Source organism: Abramis brama (genome assembly GCF_963993115.1).
Source record: "Abramis brama genome assembly, chromosome: 23".
In the NCBI taxonomy this organism is placed as follows: domain Eukaryota; kingdom Metazoa; phylum Chordata; class Actinopteri; order Cypriniformes; family Leuciscidae; genus Abramis; species Abramis brama.
The window spans coordinates 12,815,625-12,843,009 of NC_139985.1; the positions used below are offsets into that span (position 1 = coordinate 12,815,625).

At 37.0% G+C, this 27,385-nt stretch overlaps 1 protein-coding gene across 37 annotated transcripts in view; it reads left to right on the top strand.

Annotated features, from left to right (window-relative positions):
• Positions 1–27,385, top strand: part of plekha6 (pleckstrin homology domain containing, family A member 6) — a 77,057-nt gene that overhangs the window by 40,687 nt on the left and 8,985 nt on the right. For 6 of the 37 annotated variants that reach the window (XM_084100399.1, XM_084100397.1, XM_084100387.1 and 3 more), the window contains exons 6-21: positions 626–726; positions 13,490–13,605; positions 14,492–14,938; positions 15,797–16,295; positions 16,752–16,841; positions 17,148–17,201; positions 20,229–20,297; positions 20,435–20,515; positions 20,603–20,752; positions 20,893–20,988; positions 21,473–21,584; positions 22,709–22,845; positions 24,161–24,343; positions 25,281–25,356; positions 25,720–25,823; positions 26,051–26,203. In XM_084100399.1, the coding sequence (XP_083956525.1) occupies positions 626–726; positions 13,490–13,605; positions 14,492–14,938; positions 15,797–16,295; positions 16,752–16,841; positions 17,148–17,201; positions 20,229–20,297; positions 20,435–20,515; positions 20,603–20,752; positions 20,893–20,988; positions 21,473–21,584; positions 22,709–22,845; positions 24,161–24,343; positions 25,281–25,356; positions 25,720–25,823; positions 26,051–26,203 (2,468 nt within the window). Of the gene's footprint in view, positions 1–173; positions 545–625; positions 727–1,060; positions 1,154–12,595; positions 12,729–13,408; positions 13,606–14,491; positions 14,939–15,796; positions 16,296–16,751; positions 16,842–17,147; positions 17,202–20,228; positions 20,298–20,434; positions 20,516–20,602; positions 20,753–20,892; positions 20,989–21,472; positions 21,585–22,705; positions 22,846–24,160; positions 24,344–25,280; positions 25,357–25,719; positions 25,824–26,050; positions 26,204–27,385 lie in introns of those variants that run through there. The other 31 variants (XM_084100395.1, XM_084100398.1, XM_084100419.1 and 28 more) reach the window with 14 other exon arrangements.

The window sequence follows — 27,385 nt, forward strand, 5'->3', positions numbered from 1 at the left end:
CTCTCTCTCTCTCTCTCTCTCTCTCTCTCTCTCTCTCTCTCTCTCTCTCTCTCTCTCTCTCTCTCTCTCTCTCTCTTCTATACAGCACAAACACAATCTGCTCCACTCCTCCTTTCCCTCCGCCCCTCCCTGTCTCTCTCATTCACACACAAACACGCACACACAGTGTTGTCAGAACACACACATACGCGCGCGGGTGGGTTCACTGCATATCCCCGTCAGCAGCTCTCAGTACGGGTGATCGAGAGCAAGAACACAGGATCTCCGTTGCCCTCCTCGCGATGAAAATTTAACGATGTGCTCCATTATTTAACCAGCCCGAGCGCTTCTCTCCCAGGCTGTGCGCCGCTGCTTGCTTCAGTGTCATTAGCGTTGTTTTGCGCTGGGATAAAAATGGATATCTATTATGGGATTCACCTGCCGTCTACCTGCTTTTCCATTACCACTGCCTATCATCACCAGTGTAGCGGCACACAACAGAAAGTTGGACTTTTCTGATTTAGAACAGAATTGTTTCTCATCATCTTTTTCTTTTTAAATCCAGGTTGGAATGATATAATACAGATGTTTTATTTTATTTTTTGTTTATGTTTGTCTTTGACATACAAATTTTTATTCCATCCAGACGATAAAGAAGAAGGAGTCTTGGGCAGCCTTCCTCTTCTCAGCTTCAAGATTGGACCAGTTCAGGCAGTGGACAACATCACCCGCAAGTTTGCCTTTAAGGTTGGTGATCTCTGTGCATTTTTAATAAATGTTTTGAATGCTGTCGGGACAAGGGATGGGAGGGGCGACAGGTAAACATGGTATTCTGTGTCAGTGTAGGTCATGTGATGATAGGAAACTTTAAGCGATGTTTCTGAATTAATCATGATTCAACGACCTTTATCTGTTTTTAGTCAAAACCACGGACTCTATATTTACCCTGATTGCACACCCACACATGCAGTGGACTTTGCATCTTTGCATGCGTTCCCGAATATGTTTGCACACCATGTGCCAGAAGGACAAACATAATGTCAGATTATATTTTCATCAGGGTCCCAGGCGACTGGGTTTGAGTACATAGACCTTTAGAGCATACATATCTAACAGATCACAGTATTTCTGAGTGTATGCGCCCCTGGTTGCACTGTGAGAGAACATTGTTGTGGTGAGTTACCATAATTTAGTGAGTTATCATCATTTAGTGAATAAGATTGTGGTTAGCCTGTGTGTGAGGCTCTATTAGATTAGACAGGGTGCATGCTGGGTAGCATGTGAAGATGTGTTTTGAGCTGTGTTTATAGCACACGATTGTAGGTGTGCTCGTTCCACTTGTGGAGAATGTGAGACCGTTATGTGTTTGGTAACTGTGTTTATGTCTCTTTGCCTCTGGCTCCACGGGGCCCCTAAAGGCTGGGCTGGAGATGTTCAAGAATTTGATGTCGTGTCTCTGCAGGTTTTGTTAGGTTTCTAGTAAAACTGCTTTTTTTATATATAGCACCTGGCTTTTAAACTGACCAATTGGAAATAAGCAAGCAACAAACGAGGCACAGCTGAGGCGTTGATGACCTTTGGCAATACTTTTTTTTTTTTTTTAAATAATCAGGAAGGAGGAATAAGCTTTGCTTCTGCCGGAGCTGTATTAAGAATAATTTCTGATTTAAGCTTTTTTAATATTTAGTTATATTTGAATGATGCTTTATGCAAAATATTTATTTATTTAACTTATTTTTGCAAAATCGTACATATTTTACGAATTGCCCAATTCGTATGAATTCATACGAATGACCTACCCCTGACCCCGCCCCTAAACCTACCCATCACGTGGGTTTAGACAAATCGTACAAATTCGTACAAGTGAGGTCGTACGAATTCATACGAATTAGCCATCTTTTTATCATTCGTACGAATTCGTACGAATTGGTCGTGAGATAGTGTTGGTAAAAACAGTAATATTGTAAAAAATAATTTCAATGTCATATAACCGTTTTCTAATTGAATATATTTTAAAAGGTCATTTATTTTTGATGGCAAAGCTGAATTTTCATCCTTCAGAAATCATTCTAATATTCTGATTTGCTGCTCAAGAATTTTTTTTATTATTAAAAATGTTGAAAACAGTTGTGCTGCTTAATATCTTTTCAGGATTCTTTGATAAACAGAAAATTCAAAAGAACAGCATTTATTTTGAAAAATTAATATTTTATAGCATCATGAAAGTCTTTACTGTCACTTTTGATAATTTTGTATATTTACAATATATTATTTGTATTTAATAAAAAATAAATTATATTGTAAATATAATGACTTAAAGGGATAGTTCTCCCAAAAATGTTGTCATCATTTACTCAAACTGCAGGTTTGGAACAACATGTGGGTCTTTCTTCTGTTGAACACAAAAGGATATATTTTGAAGAATGTTGGTAACCAGACATTGACTTCCATGTCTGGTTACCAACATTCTTCAAAATATCTTCTTTGTTTTCATTTTTGGGTTAACTATCCCTTTAAATATGATTTATTTAGACATTATTTTATATTTGCCCATTCTGTTTGGATTAAATTCTATAATATTAGACTTAAACTCCTATTTGTAACATGTCTGTTGTATAATATTGTTATTGTCCATTAAATAATATTTTTTAAGAAGCAGGGGGTTTAACAGTCATTTGACTGTAAGATCACATTTACTTCAAAGTCTTCTTTATAGTTCTCAGATATCTCTTTTTGCATTTTACTTTGGTTTCTGCGTCACACTTATACTTCTAATGTTCATGCCCTGTGGAAATGGCAGGTTTAGACACACCGCCATCACAGCTTTACAAAAACCCATGTCTGCCTATCCACGTGTTTTTGAAAACATATCCAAAGCTGTTCAATCTTCTACCAAAGAGAGACTATTTTATACTCCAGAGATTAGTTTGCAGAACAAAGCAAACCAACAGTCAGAGGGATCCAGTAGCCTCTTACATCTGCACCCTGAGGCAAAGGTGTGCAGTGTTTCTTTTTCATATCACAGAGACCCCTAAAGTGTAGTTTCGGTGTGGATCCACGTCAGCGCAGATCAGGTTCATTTTTATGGCAACCATAATAAAAATCATGACACCATCATATATGTCACACTATGTCTCTAAAAATATCTATGGGTGTGTTTTGAACTTAAATAATAACCTAGCTTGGTGTTAATAATTAAGTTGGAGATATTGAAATGTGTTTGTCATGTGTGTGTGTGTGAGAGAGAAAGGAAGGTGTGTTTAGTCAACCATTCTTCATCATGATCGGTGACAGTGAATGGTTACATGTATCATGTTGCCTTCACTAAAGAACCTGAAACATGTCCGATGCAGTGCATCTTGCCCTGGGTCTTTTTATTCAGACTCTTCTCCTGGAAGTGTTACCAATTCTTTGGGCACAGGATATTCTTCAGTTTCACATAGGGGAGTCTAATACTCTCTTGCTCTGTGTTGCTTCAGGCCTTACACGCACACACACATACACACACACTTAGTATGTGTGTGGACACTTGGATAAACTTTGAGGACAATACTGTCCCCAAAAGTACACTAAATTTGGAGTTGGGGCCTGTTCACACCAAGAACGATAACTATAACTATATACAGTGAGGAAAATAAGTATTTGAACACCCTGCTATTTTGCAAGTTCTCCCACTTGGAAATCATGGAGGGGTCTGAAATTGTCATCGTAGGTGCATGTCCACTGTGAGAGACATAATCTAAAAAAATTTTTTAAAAAAAAGATTTTTTAACTATTTATTTGTATGATACAGCTGCAAATAAGTATTTGAACACCTGTCTATCAGCTAGAATTCTGACCCTCAAAGACCTGTTAGTCTGCCTTTAAAATGTCCACCTCCACTCCATTTATTATCCTAAATTAGATGCACCTGTTTGAGGTCGTTAGCTGCATAAAGACACCTGTCCACCCCATACAATCAGTAAGAATCCAACTACTAACATGGCCAAGACCAAAGAGCTGTCCAAAGACACTAGAGACAAAATTGTACACCTCCACAAGGCTGGAAAGGGCTATGGGGAAATTGCCAAGCAGCTTGGTGAAAAAAGGTCCACTGTTGGAGCAATCATTAGAAAATGGAAGAAGCTAAACATGACTGTCAATCTCCCTCGGACTGGGGCTCCATGCAAGATCTCACCTTGTGGGGTCTCAATGATCCTAAGAAAGGTGAGAAATCAGCCCAGAACTACACGGGAGGAGCTGGTCAATGACCTGAAAAGAGCTGGGACCACCGTTTCCAAGGTTACTGTTGGTAATACACTAAGACGTCATGGTTTGAAATCATGCATGGCACGGAAGGTTCCCCTGCTTAAACCAGCACATGTCAAGGCCCGTCTTAAGTTTGCCAATGACCATTTGGATGATCCAGAGGAGTCATGGGAGAAAGTCATGTGGTCAGATGAGACCAAAATAGAACTTTTTGGTCATAATTCCACTAAACGTGTTTGGAGGAAGAAGAATGATGAGTACCATCCCAAGAACACCATCCCTACTGTGAAGCATGGGGGTGGTAGCATCATGCTTTGGGGGTGTTTTTCTGCACATGGGACAGGGCGACTGCACTGTATTAAGGAGAGGATGACCGGGGCCATGTATTGCGAGATTTTGGGGAACAACCTCCTTCCCTCAGTTAGAGCATTGAAGATGGGTCGAGGCTGGGTCTTCCAACATGACAATGTCCCGAAGCACACAGCCAGGATAACCAAGGAGTGGCTCTGTAAGAAGCATATCAAGGTTCTGGCGTGGCCTACCAAGTCTCCAGACCTAAACCCAATAGAGAATCTTTGGAGGGAGCTCAAACTCTGTGTTTCTCAGCGACAGCCCAGAAACCTGACTGATCTAGAGAAGATCTGTGTGGAGGAGTGGGCCAAAATCCCTCCTGCAGTGTGTGCAAACCTGGTGAAAAACTACAGGAAACGTTTGACCTCTGTAATTGCTAACAAAGGCTACTGTACCAAATATTAACATTGATTTTCTCAGGTGTTCAAATACTTATTTGCAGCTGTATCATACAAATAAATTGTTAAAAAAATCATACATTGTGATTTCTGGATTTTTTTTTTTAGATTATGTCTCTCACAGTGGACATGCACCTACGATGACAATTTCAGACCCCTCCATGATTTCTAAGTGGGAGAACTTGCAAAATAGCAGGGTGTTCAAATACTTATTTTCCTCACTGTAGATAATTATAACTATATCATCCATACCAATGGACGGTAACGTTCTGTTTGTTTTAAACGCACACTGCAGTTTCTTTAAAAGCTTGAGCTCCTTAAAGTTATGTGGATTCTAATTGGCTGTATCTGAAATCACATACTTGGCTGTCAGTTCTTTTATTGTTCATCACCTGGAGAAAAAATATTCTAACAATATTGTTCCAAAGATGAACGAAGTTCATTTTTGGGTTAACTAGCCGTTGAATGCTTTGGTTTGCAACAGTAATATAATTTCTTTATCAGCCCAATTTATTTTAGATGGTTACATAAATATGTATGTGTGTTTGCTACTATGTTCTCTTTGAAGAGAGTTATTTTTCTTTTACTCCCTCTCTCTCATTCTTATGTCCCAGTATAGAGCCGCTGCAATATTAATGAGTGCTGGTTGTGTAACTGCTGTGTGCTTGGAACATTTTTAGCCTAAGATTCATCTTTTCTCTGAGGGATGAACGGCAGAAACATGAAAGATCAGGAGGTGAGTCTACCGACTCACGCCATCAGACTAAGAGATGAGAAATCTTTTCTGGATGGAAAAGTCCTCAGCGGCTGAACCACTGGCATGCGAGATGCACAGATACGACCAGACAGCTTTCATATAGTTTGTAATAGATTCATGACAGACATATTTCCCTTAAGGGTGGACCATGAAAACAGGGTTTGCAGCCAATCTGGAAGAGCTATTGATGGCAATTTGGATGAAACCTCCCGTTCTCACCTGTCTCTGCAGTCGGTGTTGTCTGTCCTGAGTTCACTTTGTTCTTCCCAGCAGCCCTGAGCTGGTTACCTTGTCCTAGCGTGCTGGGCTGAGGTGTCTCTCTTATCAGACATGTGAACTCTGTCTGTTTGCTGTGTATGAAGTACACATCAGAGCGTTCAGAACAGACACACGCCATCCAGAGAGTGTGTGCGTGTTTGTAAAGTACGGTGGTAGACGGAACACACACACAAGGAGCCATCCAGCCTTGTGTGACGCTTAGTCATTAAAGGTTGCTGCAATCATTCATGTTCCAGTTCTCCGCCATATTTTTGCTGTTGTTTGAGCTCGTGCTGTTAACTGCTTTGTCAACATGGAGAGCATCACACTACTGCTGTGGCTTTAACCTTCCTGCAATGTTGCGTGTGCGTTATTTCCAGCTGTTTGCCTTCACCCAGCTGTGTTACTGAGTACAGTACTGTTGATTTATTATTATAATATTAGTAACTTAAAGGAATGTAAACTTAATTGCATTACTTAAAAATATAGTATATAATATAATATAATATAAATATGAACCAATTACTTTTTATATTTATATTTACACTACCAGTCAAAAGTTTTGTTGTTCAAATGTTTTTAAAAGAAGTCTCTTCTGCTCACCAAGGCTGCATTTATTTGATAAAAAAAAGTAATATTGTGAAATATTATTACAATTTAAAACAGCTGTTTTCTATGTGAATATATAGTAAAGTGTAATTTATTCCTGTGATCAAAGCTGAATTTTCAGCATCATTACTGCAGTCTTCAGTGTCACATGATCCTTCAGAAATCATTCTAATATGATGATTTGATGCTCAAGAAACATTTCTCATTATTATCAATGCTGAAAACAGTTATTTACATTTTTATTTCAGGATTCTTTGATGAATAGTAAGTTCAAAAGAGCAGCCTTTATCTGAAATAGAAAGCTTGGGGAAAGAAATAAAAGAAATCAATACTTTTATTCAACAAGGATGAATTAAATTGATCAAAATTTACAGTAAAGACATTTATAATGTTACAAAAGATTCTATTTTAAATAAATGCTGTTCTTTTGAATTTTCCATTCATCCTGAAAATAAATTGTACACAACCGTTTTCAACATTGATAATAATAATGAATGTTTTATGAGCATCAGATCATCATATTAGAATGATTTCTGAAGGATCATGTGACACTGAAGACTGGAGTAATGATGCTAAAAATTCAGATTTGATCACAGGAATAAATTACATTTTAAAATATATTAAAATAGAAAATAGTCATTTTAAATTGTCATAATATTTAACAATATTACTGTTTTTTTATCAAATAAATTCAGCCTTGGTGAGCAGAAGAGATTTCTTTTAAAAATATAAAAAAATGTACCGATCCAAAACTTTTGACTGATAGTGTACATTATATTTATGTTGTTGTTGTCTACTGACATTTTTGGTATTTTGACAACCCTAGTTGGTCTCCTAGTTTTCTGAAAGCATGTTTGTCTACACTAGCATGTCTACATGTCCCTGCCCCATGGACTCCAGGATCAGCAAACATAAGGATCAAAAACAAGCCAGTTCAGCCTAGCTCCGCATGACTTGAGAGTGTACAACTACTTGTGTCAGAGGCTCAAAAGGAGAGAGACAGGCAGGATAACAGAAGCAAGGAGACTGGAAAGCAGAGGGCTGTCATTTTCATATCCGCTGAAGCTTGACTGTCTGCTTCCTCTTCCGTCTGGCACTCCAAAAAATAAGGCAGAATTGCCCTGTTCCTTTGTTTTTACATAGAGCTGCTCTGGGCATTGGCACCTGCTGTAATTTGTGTAGACAGGTGAACTGCTCATTCTCTGAGTGTTTTTCTCCCAGATAAATCCAATCAAAATGTATTTTATTTTATTTGGTAGCACTTTAATTTAAGGTGACGTTAGTTACACACTACTACATGTACTTACTATAGTAATAACAGTAAATTATGCATAATTACAACTAACCCTAAACCAAAACCAGTTACACTTTATTTTAAGGTGTCATTGTTACAGTGTAATTATACATTTAAGTACTGAGTAATATTAATTAACTACATGAACTTACTATAGGGTTAGGGTAGGATTAGGATTTGGTTGAAGGTTAGTTACATGTAATTATGCATAATTTACTGTTATTACTATGGTAAGTACATGTAACCTATGTAACAAGGACACTGTAAAATAAAGTGTTACTCCAAAACCTAACCCTAACTGTAACTCTATTGTAAGTGCATGTAGTTAATTAATCACTACGGTACACCTATAACAAGTTTTTATATTCAGACTCTTTTAGACTGGTATGGGTCGTACCACTGTGGAATTGCCCAGTACCTGCATGACTCGTCATAGACATAAACAGAGAGAAGTAGCTTACATACTGCAGCTTTAATATTACTCAGTATATCACTAAAAAAAAATTACACCTTTAAATGAATAGTAAAATTCCATCAAATTGAATTGAATCAATTATTCAATTAAAATATGTTAGGATTATTCAGTTAAATTTGATGGAACATTACTATTAATTGAAACGCATAAATCTTTAAAAAAGGCTTAATTTTTTGAGTGCATTACCTGAGTAAATACCATGTAACTACGTCACCATAAAATGAAGTGTAACATTTAATTGATTTTATTTAATTGAACTTAACGTAACGTAGCATAATTTAACTTACTTAACTTAATTAGTTTTGTTCTTTATTTATTGTATTCTATTCTCTTCAAGATTCTATAGAATCACTATTCAGATGTTGAGATGTACATCATTGTAAGATACAGATAGAAGAATACAGTTACAGCACGTCTAATGTGCAAGAGGATTTCTGAGGCCATTGAGGGATTTACCACAACAAAATAGTAAATAATTCCTAAAAGTCAGCAAAAGATTGTATTGTGGTGTAAAAAGCCATGATGTGATGGCTCAGCTGTGGGTCATTGCCGAGATGGGAAACTATGTTTAGTGGATATTGCACTCAAAGGAAATAACCTGTAGTGACTTTCATTGTGGCCAGTTGAAATAAATGATCTAGCATTACTTGTCTCTCTTGGACATCTGATTACTGTAACACTAGGGGTATAACGATACACGTATTCGTATCGAGATTTTTCGTTTTTATCATGAATGAATTTCCATTTTACAATGAAATTTAATGCTATAGTTACAGAATAAACATTTGAAGGTATGATGAAAGAGACAGTACAACTTACTTAAACATATCTCGTGTAATCGCTCAACAATCAGTGTTTCAACGGCAGAAAGGCATCAATAAAACAGCTTGTAAACAATGTCACAGCGTTACATTTACGTCAGGTAAGTACATTTACATTCAGTGTCCACAACTTGTTAGTTCGCTAGAGAAATAAACTCTTTCGCTAAATATATGCACTATATTAGCCTATATATTCATTATATTTTACTTAACCTGTCTTGCTTATTTAATGTATGTTTAGATAAATCTGTCATGAAAACAAGTTATGACGGCCACTGTGTAAATGAGTATATTTTAACAACAAATTGGAGTAGAAACATAATTGTATAATTAGATTTAGAAGTGTCACGCTTCTGTTTGTGTTTGGACTTCCTCTATGTTCATTGTGTTCAGTTTCTAGCCACTCCTCCTTCATTAGTTCATCCCAAGCCTGTTTGTTACTATGGTTTCTGTCATTAAGCAACTGAATTTAATAGTTTGGGCTCTGTTGTTAATTGTAACCTTTAATATAATAGTAATGTGTAAGGTTACTATTAAAAATAATGTTTAGTTTTCTCATGTTTGTACCGAACCGTGACTTCAAAACCGAGGTATGTACCGAACCGTCATTTTTGTGTACCGTCACACCCCTAGTAAACATGGTTCTCAGGTCGCACCTCTGTGCCAGTGCCATAGGAGACGGAGAGCTCTTGGCACGGAGAGAGACATCAAAGCACACTCCAATTACAACAAGACTATCTAGCTTGACCGTCTTTCATTTGCAATAAAAGGTCAAATGTATGTCATTCTTATCAGATCACCTGCTATTCCAGTGTATTGCCTTCACTTGCATCAGCAATTGCACAAAAAGAGGGCGTCATTATAACATGAAATCCTACACAGATCAGGAAACTAATACATACTTTCCGAATTTCACTTGCGTAGGCTTATTTCTTCAGGCTAGCTGCAATAGAAGTGATCTTGTGCTAGTTCTTATCTGTGGTCTGACTGAGCCTGTGGAATTCCTGAGGATGTGATTGAGCTCGCATGTTTCTCTTCACAGACCAATGATGACAAACCTTTTCAATTAGGACATAATTAAGCTTTGACTAAATATAGCCTTGCACTTACATACTATGTGATGGGAAGTTCTTCTTTCTGAATTGTGAAGAAGAAAAGAAGGCCCCTGTGATTATTTGGGTAGAAGAGTACCTGGTGGTTAAGAGGAGGTCTGTAAAGATAGATCAGTCTGACATGTGATGCTACTGTAAACTCAAATGTCTCATCTGGAACATAAATATGTCTTAGAGGAAGTGATTTACAAGCAATGAAGCATCACTAAAAACAAAACCTGTATTACTACATTTTCTTCTGTGGAACACAAAAGGAGACATTTTTATTAGTAGTATTTTTTTATTTTTTTATTAAGAACATGTAACCTTTTTTTGTGCATACAATGAAAGTCAATGGGGTCAAAAACAACATTGACTGCCATATTATTCAGCACCATATTATAACGAACTGCTCATCTGGGAAACCTATGAACTTTACATTGCCTCTTCTCATTATAATATTACACTTTGAATCATTATGTTAGTGACAACTTGTCAAATTAGTACCAGATAAATCATGTCACTTCAGTTTAGCATGGTTCATTTGTCATGCGTCCTCACAAAGCAGTGTCAAATATCTTTTACATACTTACAAATTGCACCTCTTACTCCTGCACTTGTTTACTTTACATAAAGATGTGCTAGAATGTTGGTTATACTATAATGAAGGTTTAAACAAAGGCCAATGGCTTCCCTGTAAAAATGAAATGCAAACAGTAATCACAGAATTTGGCAAGCCCTGAAATGAATCAATAATGCGGGAGTGACGGTTTCCTCAAGGAGAGGTTCAGTCAAAGAAAATGAGGCATTCTTTTGGCAGGTACAAAGGTGAGCGAAGGATTGGGACAGCATTACTGGTTTCTGTGCCATATTTCTAAAGTTGAGCAACCTCTGCAATGCGAACGGCAGAACTTAAGGCAAACTTTCGTTTTGATACTCCATTTCCTGTGAAACAAATGTTGAAATCTCAGTTTCAAGAGAATTTTAGGCATGCAAACAACATCCAGCTCATTGAGAGAATGAACAAGAAAATAAATGATTACTTTAGTTTAGTCCAGGTCTGTTATTCTGGTTAATTGAAGTCATGTAAGCTCAGGAGTCTCCCTGGCTTTTAATCCTTACTAGACATTTCACATTAACACGTTCACCTGTACAGTACAGTATATGACTATAATTTGTTTGTGGATGTACAACAAATTCTGTTCACCGGGTGTTGTCTATTCAGAAATACAATTAGTTCCCTAATGATCTCCAGTGTCAATTAGCTAACTGTCTATTTGTTAACTATTAGTTTGTATGAAACTGATGTTAGCAGTAGCACACCCTCGGATGACTAAAAGTTCAGGTGTTTGTTTTAAGCAAGACTAATGAAGAGGATTGGCAATGGTAGAGATGCTGAATTACATAATTATATTTTTATGGTCGGATTATTATAGCTTCCAGTGATTGTCAGGTTTCATCAGTGGTAACACACCCTCTCCATTCAGTATACGTGCTGTGTTTCCTCAAAATGTCATGTAAGTTATAGAAATCTGAGGTTGTGTCACAGGCTTCGTGCATCATAAACTGACCAAAAATGCCACTGAAAGTTAAAAAAAGACCCAAGATATTTAAAATGTGTAATAAAATGTTCCCCTATAGTAATAGTTATTATATCCAGTACATTTTACAGCTATAATTTTGTTTTTAAGTAACTACAGCTAGAATTAATTTGAATTTATTTACTTTATTTTTTCTCAATTGACTTGAATGAAGTATTTGGCATAAATGGACTAACACGCTGTGTTTTTGTATGGTTAGAAAAAAATATTCCAGGGCAAATATTGTCCCTTAATAAGAAAACTTAATTACAGAGACTAGACATAAGTTCAATCAGAGGCATTAGGTAGAATTTGCTTGTAGATCTGAGCTTTGTTGATTTCTTTTGAGATATTATAGAAATAATAGCTTCAGTATTTTTGTTTTTAGCTGTGTAGTCAAACTAATTTATTCAGTTTTCTTTGCTCTTTGCCACTCATGACCACTGAATACATATTGTCCACAATTAACTCTGTAGTGCCCTCATGTGGTGAAGTTGTCTACTGCAGTGTTTTGGACAAGTTAAACTAGTCTTACTTTTTAAATGTAGCTTAATTTATGCTATACTTACACCTTCACACAAGGTGTCTATGTGTTTCATATAGCTGATGTTTTGTGTCTGAAATAACACAACAAAGCCCCATTTCTACTAACCGCCATCTCTTTCAGGATATTAGTGCACACTATCCACTCCATTACAATAAACCTGGCCACACCTAGCCCACATCTAACCTGCTCCTAAAGTTGATTTGTATACTTGATCTAGTCATCCTTATGTAGTTTTTTCTCCTCTGTTCCCAATACCCCCCCCATCTCTGAGGACCCCTGAGTGAGTTTTCTCCAGTGTGTCGATGATCCCCATTTAGTAGGTATTTCAGAACACCTCTTTTTGCTCCTATAACTGCATGACAAGTGACAAGATCAGATTCACATGCTTACGTTCCTAACATGAGCTAACAGTAATGATAGTGATGACAAAACTTTATAAGAATCTTCAAACTTCTATATTCAGTAGTCTAAATCAAATGTCGGTCATTAAATGACTAAATTGCTCACCTGTCAGCCTTCAATTACTATATTTGTGAGTCTGATCTGCATGTCCTTTCTGCTATTTTCTCCCATGTTCTGCTGCATATTAAATATCAACAAATTTGGCCCTCTTAAATTCGAGGATATGAATTTACATGAAAATGTACAGTCGTTGCACGACTGATTTGTTTGTTTGCATGCACTGCAACCCCACCTACCCACATCTCTCCAGCTCTGAAAGGCCTTAAGCCAAATATTACTCCAAATATTACTCCAAATAAAGTACTGTGTTTATGCTTATAACTTTAAGCATGTCCTTCATTTGCAGGCTGTTATTTGTATACCTGTTCACGTACATATGAGCAATTTAATCCACTATTTTGCATGAGCTGTATTGGGTCTTTTTTTTGCATGCTCTGTTGTTCCTGTGGTATCAGGTTTACAGTTAAGTTCTTGCGAAATGGGAGAGGCTATAGGACAGTGCAATGATATTCTCTCTTTCTTTCTCTTTCTGTTGCAGGTGTGGCGTGAAATAGAGGAGGAGGAGGAGGAGGAAGAGGAAAGTGAGGATTTAAAGGGCAGTATTGCGTTCTGTTTGCAGGCTGAGCACGCAGGAACTCGTACATATTACTTCAGTGCCGACAGCCAGAAGGAGCAAGAGGAGTGGATCCAAGTCATGAGTGAGGCTGCCAGGGTCCACATCCTAGCCACATCCAGGTACACACACATCTATAATACACACTGATTCACACAGAATTTGGTCCTGCATTCAAAAACAGCTTGACAAAGTGAAAAACTGTTTAAAATATATCTTTTTATTCTCTGTAAGATATAATTCTGGCATTTACTCACCCTCCTCTCATCAAATATAACACTGTAACCAATAAAACTTACTAGTAATCTGGTACTGTAAATCTGTGTGCAGTTGGAATAAAAACAAACCCCTCAAAGACCAGGAAATGCTATTTTTACGCACACTACAAAGTGAATATGACATAAGTAATATGACCACATAATGGTCAACTAGATATATAGTGCACCATAGTTTGAAGTTGACAGCCAAACTCAATTCACTTGGATAGTTTGTACATGCATTTTTCCTGTGTGTCTGCACTCTGTCAAAATAAAAGTCCCACATACGACACTTCACGACCAAACAGGATAACTTATTGGCCGATGCGATAACTAAAAAATCAGCCTTGATGATATATCGGTCAACCACTCCTTGAAATAAAGTCCATGAGTCATATAGACTACGTTTATTAAACGTTTCTGGTGCTTTTATGGATCTTCATTCATAGAGTACAAAGAGTACATTCTTCAAGATTTCCACTTTTTGGGTTTCACAGAAGGAAAAAAAGTCATGGGTTTGGACAGCGTCTTAAAAACATGATTCTCGTGGAGCGAAAACAGCAGATGCCAAAAAATTGCAGAGATGGAATGCAAAAGTGCGTCCTTAGTACTGCTACCCTGATACTCTGAAACAAACAGTCATGTGCACTCCTTATAAAACAACATTGCATAAAGAAGATCAAAGGCATCACTCTGTTTCATGACAGTGTCTCACAGATGTTTTGTCTTTCTCTCTCCTGCTGTCCTGCAGAAATAAATCTGAGCCCATCCCTACAGCTGACCAAAATGACATGGTAGCCAAACGACTGGAGCCCAACTCTCATGCGGAGAACAACGGGCAGAGGCCAGACTTTCACGAGCCAGTCAAACATGAGCCAAATGGAGTAGAGTCCAGAGACACCACACCCAGCACCCCAGTAACCCCTAATATAGAGAGCAGGATGGGGGAGAAAGGAGGCCTGGCACCCCATCACCCCAATGGCTGGGGTAACTATGGTCCTCCCAACGGTTCAAGATACCAGTCCCAAGAGAATGTGAGGGACTTGCGAGAGCCGCACGAGGAGAATGTGGTGATGCGGAGGGGCTTTGTGCCCAGGACGGCACCAGAGAGACTCGCCCAGAGGAAAAGCTCCATGACGCAGCTGCAGCAGTGGGTCAACCAGCGCCGGGCCCTGGTGCCTCAGGACGACGGACGCAGGTGAGGCATCACGACCTCATCCTTTTCTTCTCAGCAGGGTTATTATAGTTGGGGTTTTCAAGGGAGATTTTATTTTATTTTCAAGTATTTTAATTTAGTTTTTGTTATTTATCTTTGTTAGATCTACTTTAGGTTTGTAATTTTCAGTTTTTATTTGAGTTTTAGTGTTTTAGTTTAGTTATAGTATTTAAGTATTTAATATTAATATGTTAAACTTAATCAGACTGGTACAATTACTAAACTGATTTAATTTCTCTGCTATTTTTCTCTGACATTTTTGTTTATAATGTAAGTAGATTACAAAAACTTATGGGAATATAAGTTCTTTTTGGAGTTGTAAACAAATTATTTTAGCTTAGTTTTAGGTTTTTTTTTAAAAGTAATGCTAGTATATATATACACTACTGTTCAAAAGTTTGGGGTCAATACATTTTTAAGAATTTTTAAAGAAATGAATTACTTTTATTCAGCAAGGATGAATAAAAGTTACAAAATATTTCTATTTCCAATAAATCCTGCTCTTTTGAACTTTCTATTAATCAAATAATCCTTAAAACATGTATAACGGTTTCCTCGAAGATATTAAGCGGCACAACTGTTTTCAACATTGATAATAATAAGAAATGTTTCTTAAGCACCAAATCAGCATATTAGAATGATTTCTGAAATAGCATGTGATGCTGAAGACTGGAGTAATGACTGCTGAAAAATAATGAATAAATTATTTAGAATAATTGACATATATTAACATAGAAACAGTTATTTTAATAGACTTTGACCCCAAACTTCTGAACTGTAGTCTATTTTTATTTAGATTTCCACTCATTTGTTATTAATTATAATCACTCTGCTTCTCAGTCCATCCAGGTACTACACAGTGAACCACGGTATGTCAGCAGACTGTTACAGCATGTACGGCGGGCCTCCGTATATGGATGAATATCCCCTCTACCCACCCGGTGTCCGACCCGAGAGCATCTGCTCCATGTCGGCTGCGTACAACCGACCATCTCCTCGCTGGACCGCGGAAGAGAGAAGGAGGTCATTGCGAGACGGACCCATATACGGTCAACCTCGAGACCCTCAGTGGATGATGGGACCCCAAGGTCCTGCCTATTACCCCCAGCTGGACTCAGCACAGAACTCTATGAGACGGCTTTCCATACAGCCGCGCTCACGGTCAGTCCCTCGCTCGCCTTCTTCCTCATCGGGAGGACCCTACTCTCCGCACAGCTTCGCCTCTCCTGCCCGATCGCCCAGCACCAGGTTTGATCGGGGTCCCAGCCGAATAAGAGAGGAGGGTATTTATGCTGACCCCTCGGTCTACGGACTCCGCAGGTCACTGAGCTCACCTAAGGTAAAGCACCTGTCAACCAACTAAGCATCCATATAGTGACAACAATAACCAGAGCACCTCAATTGAATGATTTTGACTGCCAACTTTCTTAAACTTTTTAATTCTTTATGTGAGTGTGCTGTCAAACTACTGTTAGTCCACTTTGCAGCTTATTGCCTTATTGCAGAACTGCCCACTTGCACTACAAAATATATTATTTAAGATAACATATTATCCAAAAAATCTGTTTCAGTGTCACATGATCCTTCAGAAATCATAAATGTTGAAAACAGCTGTGCTGCTTAATATTCATTAATGTGTTGCAGTTTTTCAGGAATCTTTTGTAGCATTTAAAAAAAAATGACGGTCACTTTTGATCAATTTAATGCATCCTTGTTGAATGCAAAAATAGTGTATATTAAATGTATACACAGCATACACTAAATTGCCATATTTAATTCTTATTTCTTATTTTAGTACGATTTCCCTGGAGATCGTCGCTCTTACAGCCAAGGAATGTACCACTATAACTACCCAGCATCCCCAGCATCTCTCCACAGTAAAATGGTAAGTCAACACCTTTTAAGCATTTGTGAATGTATTTAGCATGGTGCAAGCCAATTACAGCCTTGTCAATTGAGAATCAGCAAATCATGTGATCATGTGACTGATCATTTGTATGTGCAATAGCTTGTAATTGAGGGCATGTACTTGTCTGTTATTATGAGTATGAGCGTGATGCACCACGCTGTGCTGTGATTAGCAATGCCGTGATCAGCATGTGTGTGTCCTCTCCTGTGTCTCGGTCTCCATCTCTCCATCTGATGCTTTTGCGTGCTGTATGCTGCTGCTGCTGGGTTTAATACACATCAGGAGGACATTTTAGACGTGCAGCTTCAGAGGAACCTGGAGTACCTAGATCAGCAGGTAGGCTTGATCCAAAAAACACAACTTAGTTTCAATGCTGACAGCACATGCTCTGTTCCAAAACCGAGCGAGCTAGAGCTACCCACCTTGGCAAAAAAAATTTATGAAATATTGCTGTATTTATTATAAATTATATGTGCACATCTTCTTTTCTTTTTTATTCATGTGCCCTCATAATCTTTAGTCAAAATAGCTTTCCCTCCCTCTTTCAAACAACATCTCTTCTCTGACGACCTATTTACTGTCGTGAGGGCGGGTCAACCTGTCACTCACATGACATCACAGCAATAGCAAACTGCAACAATCCAATCAATTCTCGATGGACAAAATCAAGTCCCGCCCTACTTTTTTTAAAATTTTTTTCGAAAAGCCGTTTCTCTCTGATATTCGTCACAATTGAGAAGAAAAGACTATCACAACTTCCATTTCATGTCGACTTTTTTTTACCACAAACATTTTGACCACATTAGAAATCTGGTATTCAAACCTAGACATAAACAGAGCTTTTGATTGTTGGATTCACATTAAGAAGGTGTTCTGATAAAGAACAGACTGACTGATGTTTGGATGCCCACTTCAAGATAACATAAATGTAGTCATGGTCCTTTCAAACATTTTGTAAAGCACCACCTTCCGCTCTCACTGTCTTCTCCTCCCTTTCTCCCCTCTGTGTTAGTTCTCACACTGATCTGAAAGTGTTTTCTAATTTCATTACGGTTGCATGTGACGTTCACAGCAGCAACTGCTATATATAGCTCCTTCATAGTTTTCACATGGGAAAGCTGTAACAAGGTTGTAAGGTTTCGAGTCAAGAGTTCAACTATACAAATATGTGTTTACTCTAGCAGTGTTTTTTAATTGTTATTTTTTTGTCAGTTCTGGAAATTATTATTTTTAATGCAAGGTTGGGGAAGGATGCCACATTTTCATTGAGGCACATTGTCACACCTACTGTGAAATGTTTCTTAAATGTTTCTTCGATAAATGGTTGGTTGGTTACCACTGGTTACCATCCAAGAAGATGTAGTCGTGGAACTAAAGAACATTCCCAAATCTTTACTCTATTTTTAATCAAATGAATGCAGCCCTAGTGAGACTTCTTTCAAAAACATTTTTAAAAAATCCTACCGACCTAAAATGTAGTGTAAAAACATTTGAATGGTAGTGTACCTAATATAGAAAAGGACTTGATAGAAAAAAAAAATCCAACTTGAGAAATATTCACTGGAGTACAAATAATGTGACAACTAGCCCCGGTCTCTCTTCTACCTGCTGTGAAGTATAAGTTAGGTTCCATCGAAGTCGGCCATATTCAAAGTCAGGTGTATAGCCAGATGAATGATGGTTTGTTCTGCCCTAGATGACAGATGGTGATCACCTAATCGGCATGGTCACCAGAATGGTTGAGCGTTCCTCTCCTCGAACAAAGCTATTCTCACAAGTAAGAGAGTCGAGAGTCCTCTAGAGAGGCAGGCTGCTGATCTACCTGGTATTCCTGCACCACCAAACCTCATTTCAGTCTCTTTCCGGCAAAGTTAGGCTCAAACGAGGCTGTTCTGAGGCTGTAATGGAGCCTGCCTCTCTCTGTGCTTCCTGGTCGATGTGGCATGTTGGATGTTTTGATAGTGCTTTAGGTTTAAGTGATAGTTTTCAAGTTCAGTGATACAAGTTAAGCCACAATCTTCAGTTTGTCTTTGGTTTTCGATTGGTTTTCAGCCTTTTTGCTTTATTTATGTGCCAGAATCCCACCATTTCCAGTGCTTGTTTGCCCTATATCACACCCTCCATTGTGTAGTCATTGTGTATCGTGTCGTCTTGCTGTTGTCCTCTGTGTATGTGTCTTACCCATTCACATCATCCAGCAAGAAAGCCATTGTTCAGTATATAGCCTTCACACAGTGGGGCTTATCATTGACACAGCATTTGGGATGGTTTTTGTTGCTGAATAATGCAAACAGCACGTTGCAATGGCTAATAAATAATGTATCTATTTATTTATTTAAAAAGTTATTTACTTAAAACGATTATTAATATTAATAATATTATGCTCTTTATATATATTTATTTATTTATTTACACACACTACTAGTCAAAAGTTTTGGATCGGTAAGATTTTTAATGTTTTTAAAGGAAGTCTCTTCTGCTCACCAAGACAGCATGTATTTGATTAACAATACAAAAAACAGTAAGATTGTGAAATATTATTACAATTTATTATTATTATTATTATTACAAACAGCTTTTTTTCTATGTGAATATATAGTAAAGTGTAATTTATTCCTGTGATGGCAAAGCTGAATTTTCTGCATCATTACTCCAGTCTTCAGTGTCACATGATTCTTCAGAAATCATTCTAATATGATGATCTGATGCTCAGAAAACATTTATTATTATTATCAATGTTGAAAACAGTTGTGTACAATTTTCAGGATTCTTTGATGAATAGAAAGCTCAAAAGAACAGCATTCATTTGAAATATAATCTTTTGTGACATTATAAATGTCTTTACTGTAACTTTTGATCAATTTAATTAATCAATTAATTAATTTTATTTATTTCCCCCAAAAAATTAAATAAAAATTCTTACTGACCCCAAACTTTTGAACTTATTTTCAAACTTGTGTTTATTGTTATATTTCAGATAAATGCTGTTCTTTTGAACTTTCTGTTCATCAAAGAATCCTGAAATAAAAATGTAAATAATTGTTTTCAACAATAATGAGATAAAAATGAGAAATGTTTCTTGAGTATCAAATCATCATATTAGAATGATTTCTGAAGAATCATGTGACACTGAAGACGCTGAAAATTCATTCAGGAATAAATTTCACCTTACTATATATTCACATAGAAGCTGTTTCGAATTGTAATAATATTTCACAATATTACGTTTTTTTATTTATTTTTTAAATCAGATAAATGGTGAACAGCCTTGGTGAACAGAAGTTACTTATTTTAAAAACATTAAAAATCATTAAAATCATTTTCACTAATATTTCCATTTTATTTTATTTTATCTGGTTATAGATGCCTCCATTTCATGATGTGTACGGTGACCTACATCCAACACTGAAGATTAATGAGATTGAAACCAGTGTAAGTCAATTTGTATGATCAAAGACATAATTTTTGGTGCATGCATTTATAACTCATTGTCATACATATAACTCATACATATAAATCATTGTCATTCGCATAACAGACCCATGAACTTTCATTTTGTCTCTGTACAGAAACTACTGGGCCGCCTGTGTGAGCAGAATCGTCTTTTGAAAGAGCAGGAGACTGTAGTTCATCGTTTGCGAATGGAAAAGGTAATTTCTGATTAAATGATATACTTAAACCATAAAATGTAAAAATACTAAACCAAACATTACTTGAATGTCTTCTGCAATCTCCAGGATAGTCTAGAGGGGGTGCTGGTGGCCACACATCAGGAGATGGAGCTGTACAGGAACCAGCCGCTGGCCATGGAGAAACTTCAGATGAAGAAGGAGAGTCTACAAAACAAGCTGATAAACATCAGAGGAGAGCTGTCTCAGGCCTCCAGTGTAAGAAAACAGACAATTTAACAGTTTTATGAAAACACATTAGCACATTATCAAAGCTAGTGTTGTTGATTAAATAAATGTTAAATTGTATGATTTTGAAAATAGATATTTTTAAATATTCTTTGCATGTGTCTTTACAGGCCCTGACCACCACCCGAATGGAGTTCGAGGCACTAGAGGATGATGTGAACAGCATCCACGGTGACCTTTGGGAGCAGCTGAACGCTGGAGGGCAGGTATATTGATTTCCATGTTTGTCATCATCATCAGCGGCGCTCATGTTTTCAACATCATCATTACTTACTTGGAAACCTTGAACTCCTATACTACAAACCCTTAATGACTTCTGCCGTCTTTTCATTTAGACAGATCATTTATTCACAGGCACATGCAATTATCCATCATGATCATTTTCACATGATTGATTTACCTTTATCCATTATGGGTGGTGTGATGTGGGCATTATCATAGTAAAAAATGTGACCTTGATGATACAGAATTAATTAGTATACTAAATTAAGATCCATAGCAATTACCTATTTATTTGCTAGTAATGCAAATGCAAGGACTGCTCACATTTATTTAAATGGAAATTAATTGTGCAATCAATAATTGAATGGCTTGTGATTCTTATTAATTAATAATGTGAATAAAATGTGAATAATGTGTCTTTTCTGTTTCAATGAATAGCTTGTCTAACAGAATCTCTTCTCCTCCCAGAGTGAGCTGGTACACAGGCACATTCAGAAAGAGTTCTGGAGGGTTCAGGACGTCTTGGAGGGGCTGCACAAAAACAACCCGTCTCGTGGAACGGACACGGCCAAACACAGAGGTCAGATGATCTATATCACACATAAACTCAGCAACATTAATAACAGCAAAAAATTGGTCGGAAAGAAGAAGAATATTAAAGTCAACATGAGATGAAAATTCACCCTTATGTTTTTTTTCTAAATGCGTTTCATTTTGTTCCAACTGGCTTGTAATTTAATCAAAATTTCATAACTGGATTTTCCGGTGAAATGTCAGACTTCTCTCCGGTGAGTACGCCAGACTTCTCCAATCATTTAGTCAGTTTAAACCCCAAACCTTTCTTAAAATGATCTGAAAATTCACATTCAGATCTTCCTCCTTCCAATCAACAATCAATGGATAAGAACCAAGTCCCTGCCCTCCATTTTTTATCTAAAGTATTTTTTGCTTATTAGTATGGTTCAATGGGATCATTGAAGGTCAGCAGCAAAGACATTGGGTAATAAAGTGAGATAAAAAAATCTTTGTGCATCTCACTTCAGTTTTTGTGCAAGTGAGATGAGTAAATGCTTGTTCACATTTAGTCTAGAACTACAATAACCATCATGTTTACACAGTGCACACAACACCTCTACACCTTTATTCCCAATTTCTCTCAACATGGGGACAAGAGAGATGTCAGTCAATAAATGGGAAAACAAAGTAACTTGCGTTACTTATTTGAGTAAGTAATGCGTTACTTTACTAGTTACTTGGAAAAGTAATCTAATTACTTATCTCACGTTACTTTTAATGCGTGACCCACAAAACTGCCTGAGACAACCTGTAACGATTCAATCAATTCCTGGTGGAGCAAAATCTAGTCTCGTCCTACATTTTTTTCTTGTTCGAGAATCCGTTTCACTCGGATAAACGTCACAAAAGAGAAGAAAAAACTATTGCTACTTCCATTTCATGATGACTTTAAAGCAAATTCTCAATACAATAATTGTATTTATTTATTTATTTATTTTATTTTTATCCTGCGGCGTTTTTATACCTTTTGTGCATAGTAATTAGGAAACAGAGAAAAACATCATTAGTTTTATGATTTGATTATGTTTTATTGGAATACAACAGCAGCAAAGTGGAGCACATTACAGGGAAGAATATTAGGTTAGTTTTGACGTCCTTAACTCTATTATCTGTCTCTGTCTCCAGCAGCCAGTGGAGCATCCGGCTCCTTCAGCACAAACAGTCCTGCAAGTCCCTTGAGTTCAGTGAGTCTGACGAGTCCTCTCAGCCCCTTCTCCCCTGTCCCAGGCTCTCACGCCTCTCCCACTAAACAGCTGGCCACAGAGGTATTTCACACACCGTTATTCTTCAATGAAAGACATTACAGTGTACAGAAAACAATACAATAGCATATTCTCTAGTAACAAAACATTTCATTTAAACGAAGAAGGGGATATTCAATTATTCTGTTTCCCCTAATTAAATCAAGGCTGATCATAGGACTTAGCTTTTACATTCAAAGGATTTGCTATTTTTGTTTATTTTTGCTCATTTAAAGAAAACCCCTAACCATAGTCCAATGCCATGGAGTTGTGGTAATAATTTCAAAAGACATTTATTTTGAAAAGATTCCATAATAGAGTGCAACAGTGGGGTTACGGAAATAAAAATCCCATTTATTTTGTCCATAGGGAAGTTTGTAAATCAATGGTATATGTTTTTGTTGAAGCCATCAGCCTGCATTATTTCAATGTATTTTAAAAAAATCATGCTCAATAGCAGAATTCCTAGTGAAAAACTAAAACAATCTCCATTGTTTTTAATTCAGTTGTGTAATTCCCAATGCTTTATGGGATTGATGTTAAATAAACAGTCTTGTACCTTTGACATAGCTGGTTGGTTTGATCTATGGCTTATAACTCCTAATCCAAGGCTGCTGAAAATGTGGACGGGCACTGTTGCACTCTATTAGCTTGTTAGCATAAGATAAAGCACAATGAGCTTAATCAGGAATTGAATTAATGTAATTGAATAATGATTAAATGGCCTGAAATGGGATTCAAAAACTATTTCTGTGTCTAATACCTGTTTTCTGGCTGTACGATTCTGTTTTTTGTTGTTACTTAGCTGTAGTCACTCTTAAACGTTTGGTTGTGCGTGTTTGCTAGTATTCATAGGCGCCCCACTCCTATAGTGATACGTTACCAAAATATACCCAGAGTTTTATGCCTTTTCTGGCTTTTAGCACATACCATTTATTCAGAAAAATCAGCCCCTGACTGAACTGCACATTTTCAGACTTTTTCAAAATTTTAGGTCACAAAGGATTTCCATGTTAAAACAAATGGCCTTAGCCATTTAAACTCACTCAAGTTGCCTTTGCTAGCAGTGATTTATCAAAATGCAAAGTACATGTGTGGGTCGTGTGCAGGTCAGTGTTGCTTAGCGTTTGTGGTGAGGGATCCATGCCAATATGCTTCCCATGATTCTCTCCGCCCTCCACCTGGCTTAGTCGCTCTTGATGCAGTGGTCTCTCTCTCCATTCCTTCTCTTCTCTCCTCCTCCCTGCCTTTCTTTCCCTTCTGCTTTATACCTTTTCTCTCCGTAAACCTTCCTTGTTTTTTGTTTGTTTGTTTGTTTTCTCCTGCCTTTCCACTACAGGAGGTTGGTCCTCCGAGACCTCCACTTCCAAAATCTTACCAGCCCCTGGAGTCCTCCCAGTCCTTTCCCCCCTCTGTCCCTCCCCTCCCCTTAGACAGCAATGCCTGGCTGCGCAGTATGGGCCCCCATTCAGGCATCCAGCACGAAGGCTACAAGAACGAGGAAGAATTCCGCAGCAGAAAGGTACCTCAGGAAGGTGGCCGCACTACGAGAACAAGGAATCATACTTCCACTGTGTCCATTTCCATCGTCATTATTGCAACCTCAACAACATCTCCTTTTCACGCTCACTCATTAACTTGATAACTTCCCTTTCCTTCTGCTGTACTATTTAACTTTATATCATCTCTGTTTGCTTTTACATATTTTATCATTTTGTTGTTTATCACTTCATCTCAAACCAAACGCCATCACAATATAACATCTGTTGTAAGATATAGAAAATACTGGAATAAATGAATCAGATAGAGTAGCTTGTCTTCCTTAACAGTTCCATTTTCCCTCTAATGTGTGTGTGTGTGTGTGCTGGCAGACAGCTCAAGTTCCCTCATTTACAGACTTGTGTAGTTGCACCATTTTTGTCCTTAGTACCCATTTTAATTTGTGCTTGCTTGTGTCAGTGCTAGTGTTGCGTTTATCAGTGCTGTGGTTTGTAGAAATGCTTTCATTGCTTTTACGTATAGTCATATTCGCCCAAACAGCTTCATGCATTTACAGGATGCTATTCATCACGCTACTGAGCAACCTGTAGAAGCCCCCACTGTGCACCATGCTGACTGTTTTTTTTTTTCTTTCATACTTTTTTCATCTATGCTAAGAAAACTGTTAATGCATTGCTAAAAGCTGTGCTAAATGGCGGGTGGTTTTGTGGGAAATGGTTCCCTAGTTGATAAATGTAGGTAAATGGATCAGATTAAGCATCTACTTAGAATCAAATAAGATTTAACAACTAGATTCTCAGTTTGATTCTAAGAGGATTATTATTTATTTATTTTTTAATCCTGTCAGGATCCTTTGGGGTGGCTGGTTTCAATTATGACAGAAATTCCATTAGCAATCCTGTATATTCCTTTAGGATATTTTTTTTATCAGGGTTTATATTTGCTATGTTCTGTTTCAGCACAACTACAACTCACAGGGAGAAAAGGCCGGCGACTTTGAGACAGAGCAAGACCGGCTATCCAACCAGAATAAAGGTAAGAATAATGGCTGTCATTTTTAATCTTGACCTTTCTTGAGCATGTGAAGTTGGGGATAAATCTGGAATATTATTATTATTAGCATTTTTACAGTTTCCTAAAACAGTTGAATTATTTTGCTATTACAATGAAACATCAGTACTAAATAATTAAAAAAAAATAGACCAATATTTAAAATATACAAATTACTAATCTAAAATCTTGTATTACAAAGCTAAATTCTAAAATCCCCAAATTCTAGGATGAATTCTAAAATGCTTATAGAATGGCCAACTGATAAACATAGGAACCAACAAAATTGTATTGCCTTACAATGGCGCCTGGCTAAAATATAGTGTATAACTGACTTTTTCCTCGCAGTTGGAATTGTTCCACCTAGGACCAAGTCGCCTTCAGAAGAAAAAAACAACTCTGATGCCGTCCAACGGAGAAATGGGAAGGTGTCCAACGGCCACATTTCCAGGGTAGGTTAAATCCGTAAATTGTTTGTTAAATGTAAAGGTTATTCAACAATAGATATACATTTTATGGTAAAGTATAATGAACTATAAAATATAGTAGGTCCAATTTATCAACATAAATTGGTTACAGATCCAAATTATATGTTTAGATTCAGTATGAATAGGACTATGTGGCATTATAAGTAGTATTTTATAATACAGCCTGTAATGGTGTTTGATGTGTGTCCCAGGAGAGGCCAAAGAGTGCGGTGTTCCCAGCAGAAGTGAAGTCGAAAATGAGCGTGGAGGAACAGAACGAGAGGATACGAAGAAACCAGAGCAGCTCCGTCAGAGACAAGAGGCGTAGCCTCAACCTCTCCAGCAACTCAACTAATTATAGAGTGGTTAGCGTCATACTCTTAAACATATCATGAGTTTATGCAAGGCTAGCTGGTTACCAGTGCATCTTATTACCATGCTTTTGAGTTGAATTCTTACTCCCACTTTTTATAAGGGTCAGATTTATTACTTATTGAATTTTGATAATTTAGGCACTTCACAACAATACTATATACTTCAAAATAAAGTTTCCAAAAGTAGCAGTGGCATACCATTTTTGGTTCCCCAAAGAACCTTTCAGTAAACAGTTGTTAAAAGAACCATTTTTTTCTCTTAGTGTGAAGAACATTTTAACCTTTAAATGCATGATTGTTTGGCCAATCATTATTGCATATTCGGGTCTTTAGCAATGTGGATCTATATCTAACAAGGATGGATCTCTTCCTGTCGTGATAATATATATTATATATTTGATTATTATATTATTATACTTCTGATATTAGAGTAACAATTACAGAAGAATAAAATAAAGTACACTTTGATACCTTTTGAAGCTTTGAAGGGTTTAGTTTGAGAAGATGTTTTATACCATCATCACTGGCCTTGTCAGAGCTCATTTCCTCACCATCTCAAACATATTCTCAAAACTATCATTTTCAACATCTTCAAAATCAATATTTTGATAGCTGTCAGCTACTTTACCAGATCTAGCATTAAGTGACAGTGACACTAGTATTTCATTGCGTTCAGTACTTTCTCTGCAGTAAATTGCTGAGCCATTTCAGTATTTCATACTTGTGTATTCTATTGTTTTCTGCCTGCGGTAACTATGAGTGAAACATCACAGACATTGCCACCTTGTGGGAAAACAGGCATTCTTTTATATTTTTTTAATTCTTAATTGTTTAATTCTTGTTATATTGTTTATAATGAATTGATTGAGGAATACTTAGAAGATTGATGTCTAACTTTAAAAAATGAATGAGGATGAGGGTAGTAAATGACGTCCTGGGTCACTAAAGACCCAAGGTATGCATTTAAGGGTAAAAAATCTAAAGAAACTACTTGCGCTTAGAACCTTTTGTGCAATGGAAAGTTTCCATGGATGTTGAAGGCTCTTCATGGAACCATAGATGCCAAATAAAGAACCTTTATTTTTAAGAGTGTAGTAAATTAAGTAAATTGATATATTATGTATCTAATAATAATTAATACATTAATAGGGTTCCATAAAGTATATGCTTAAA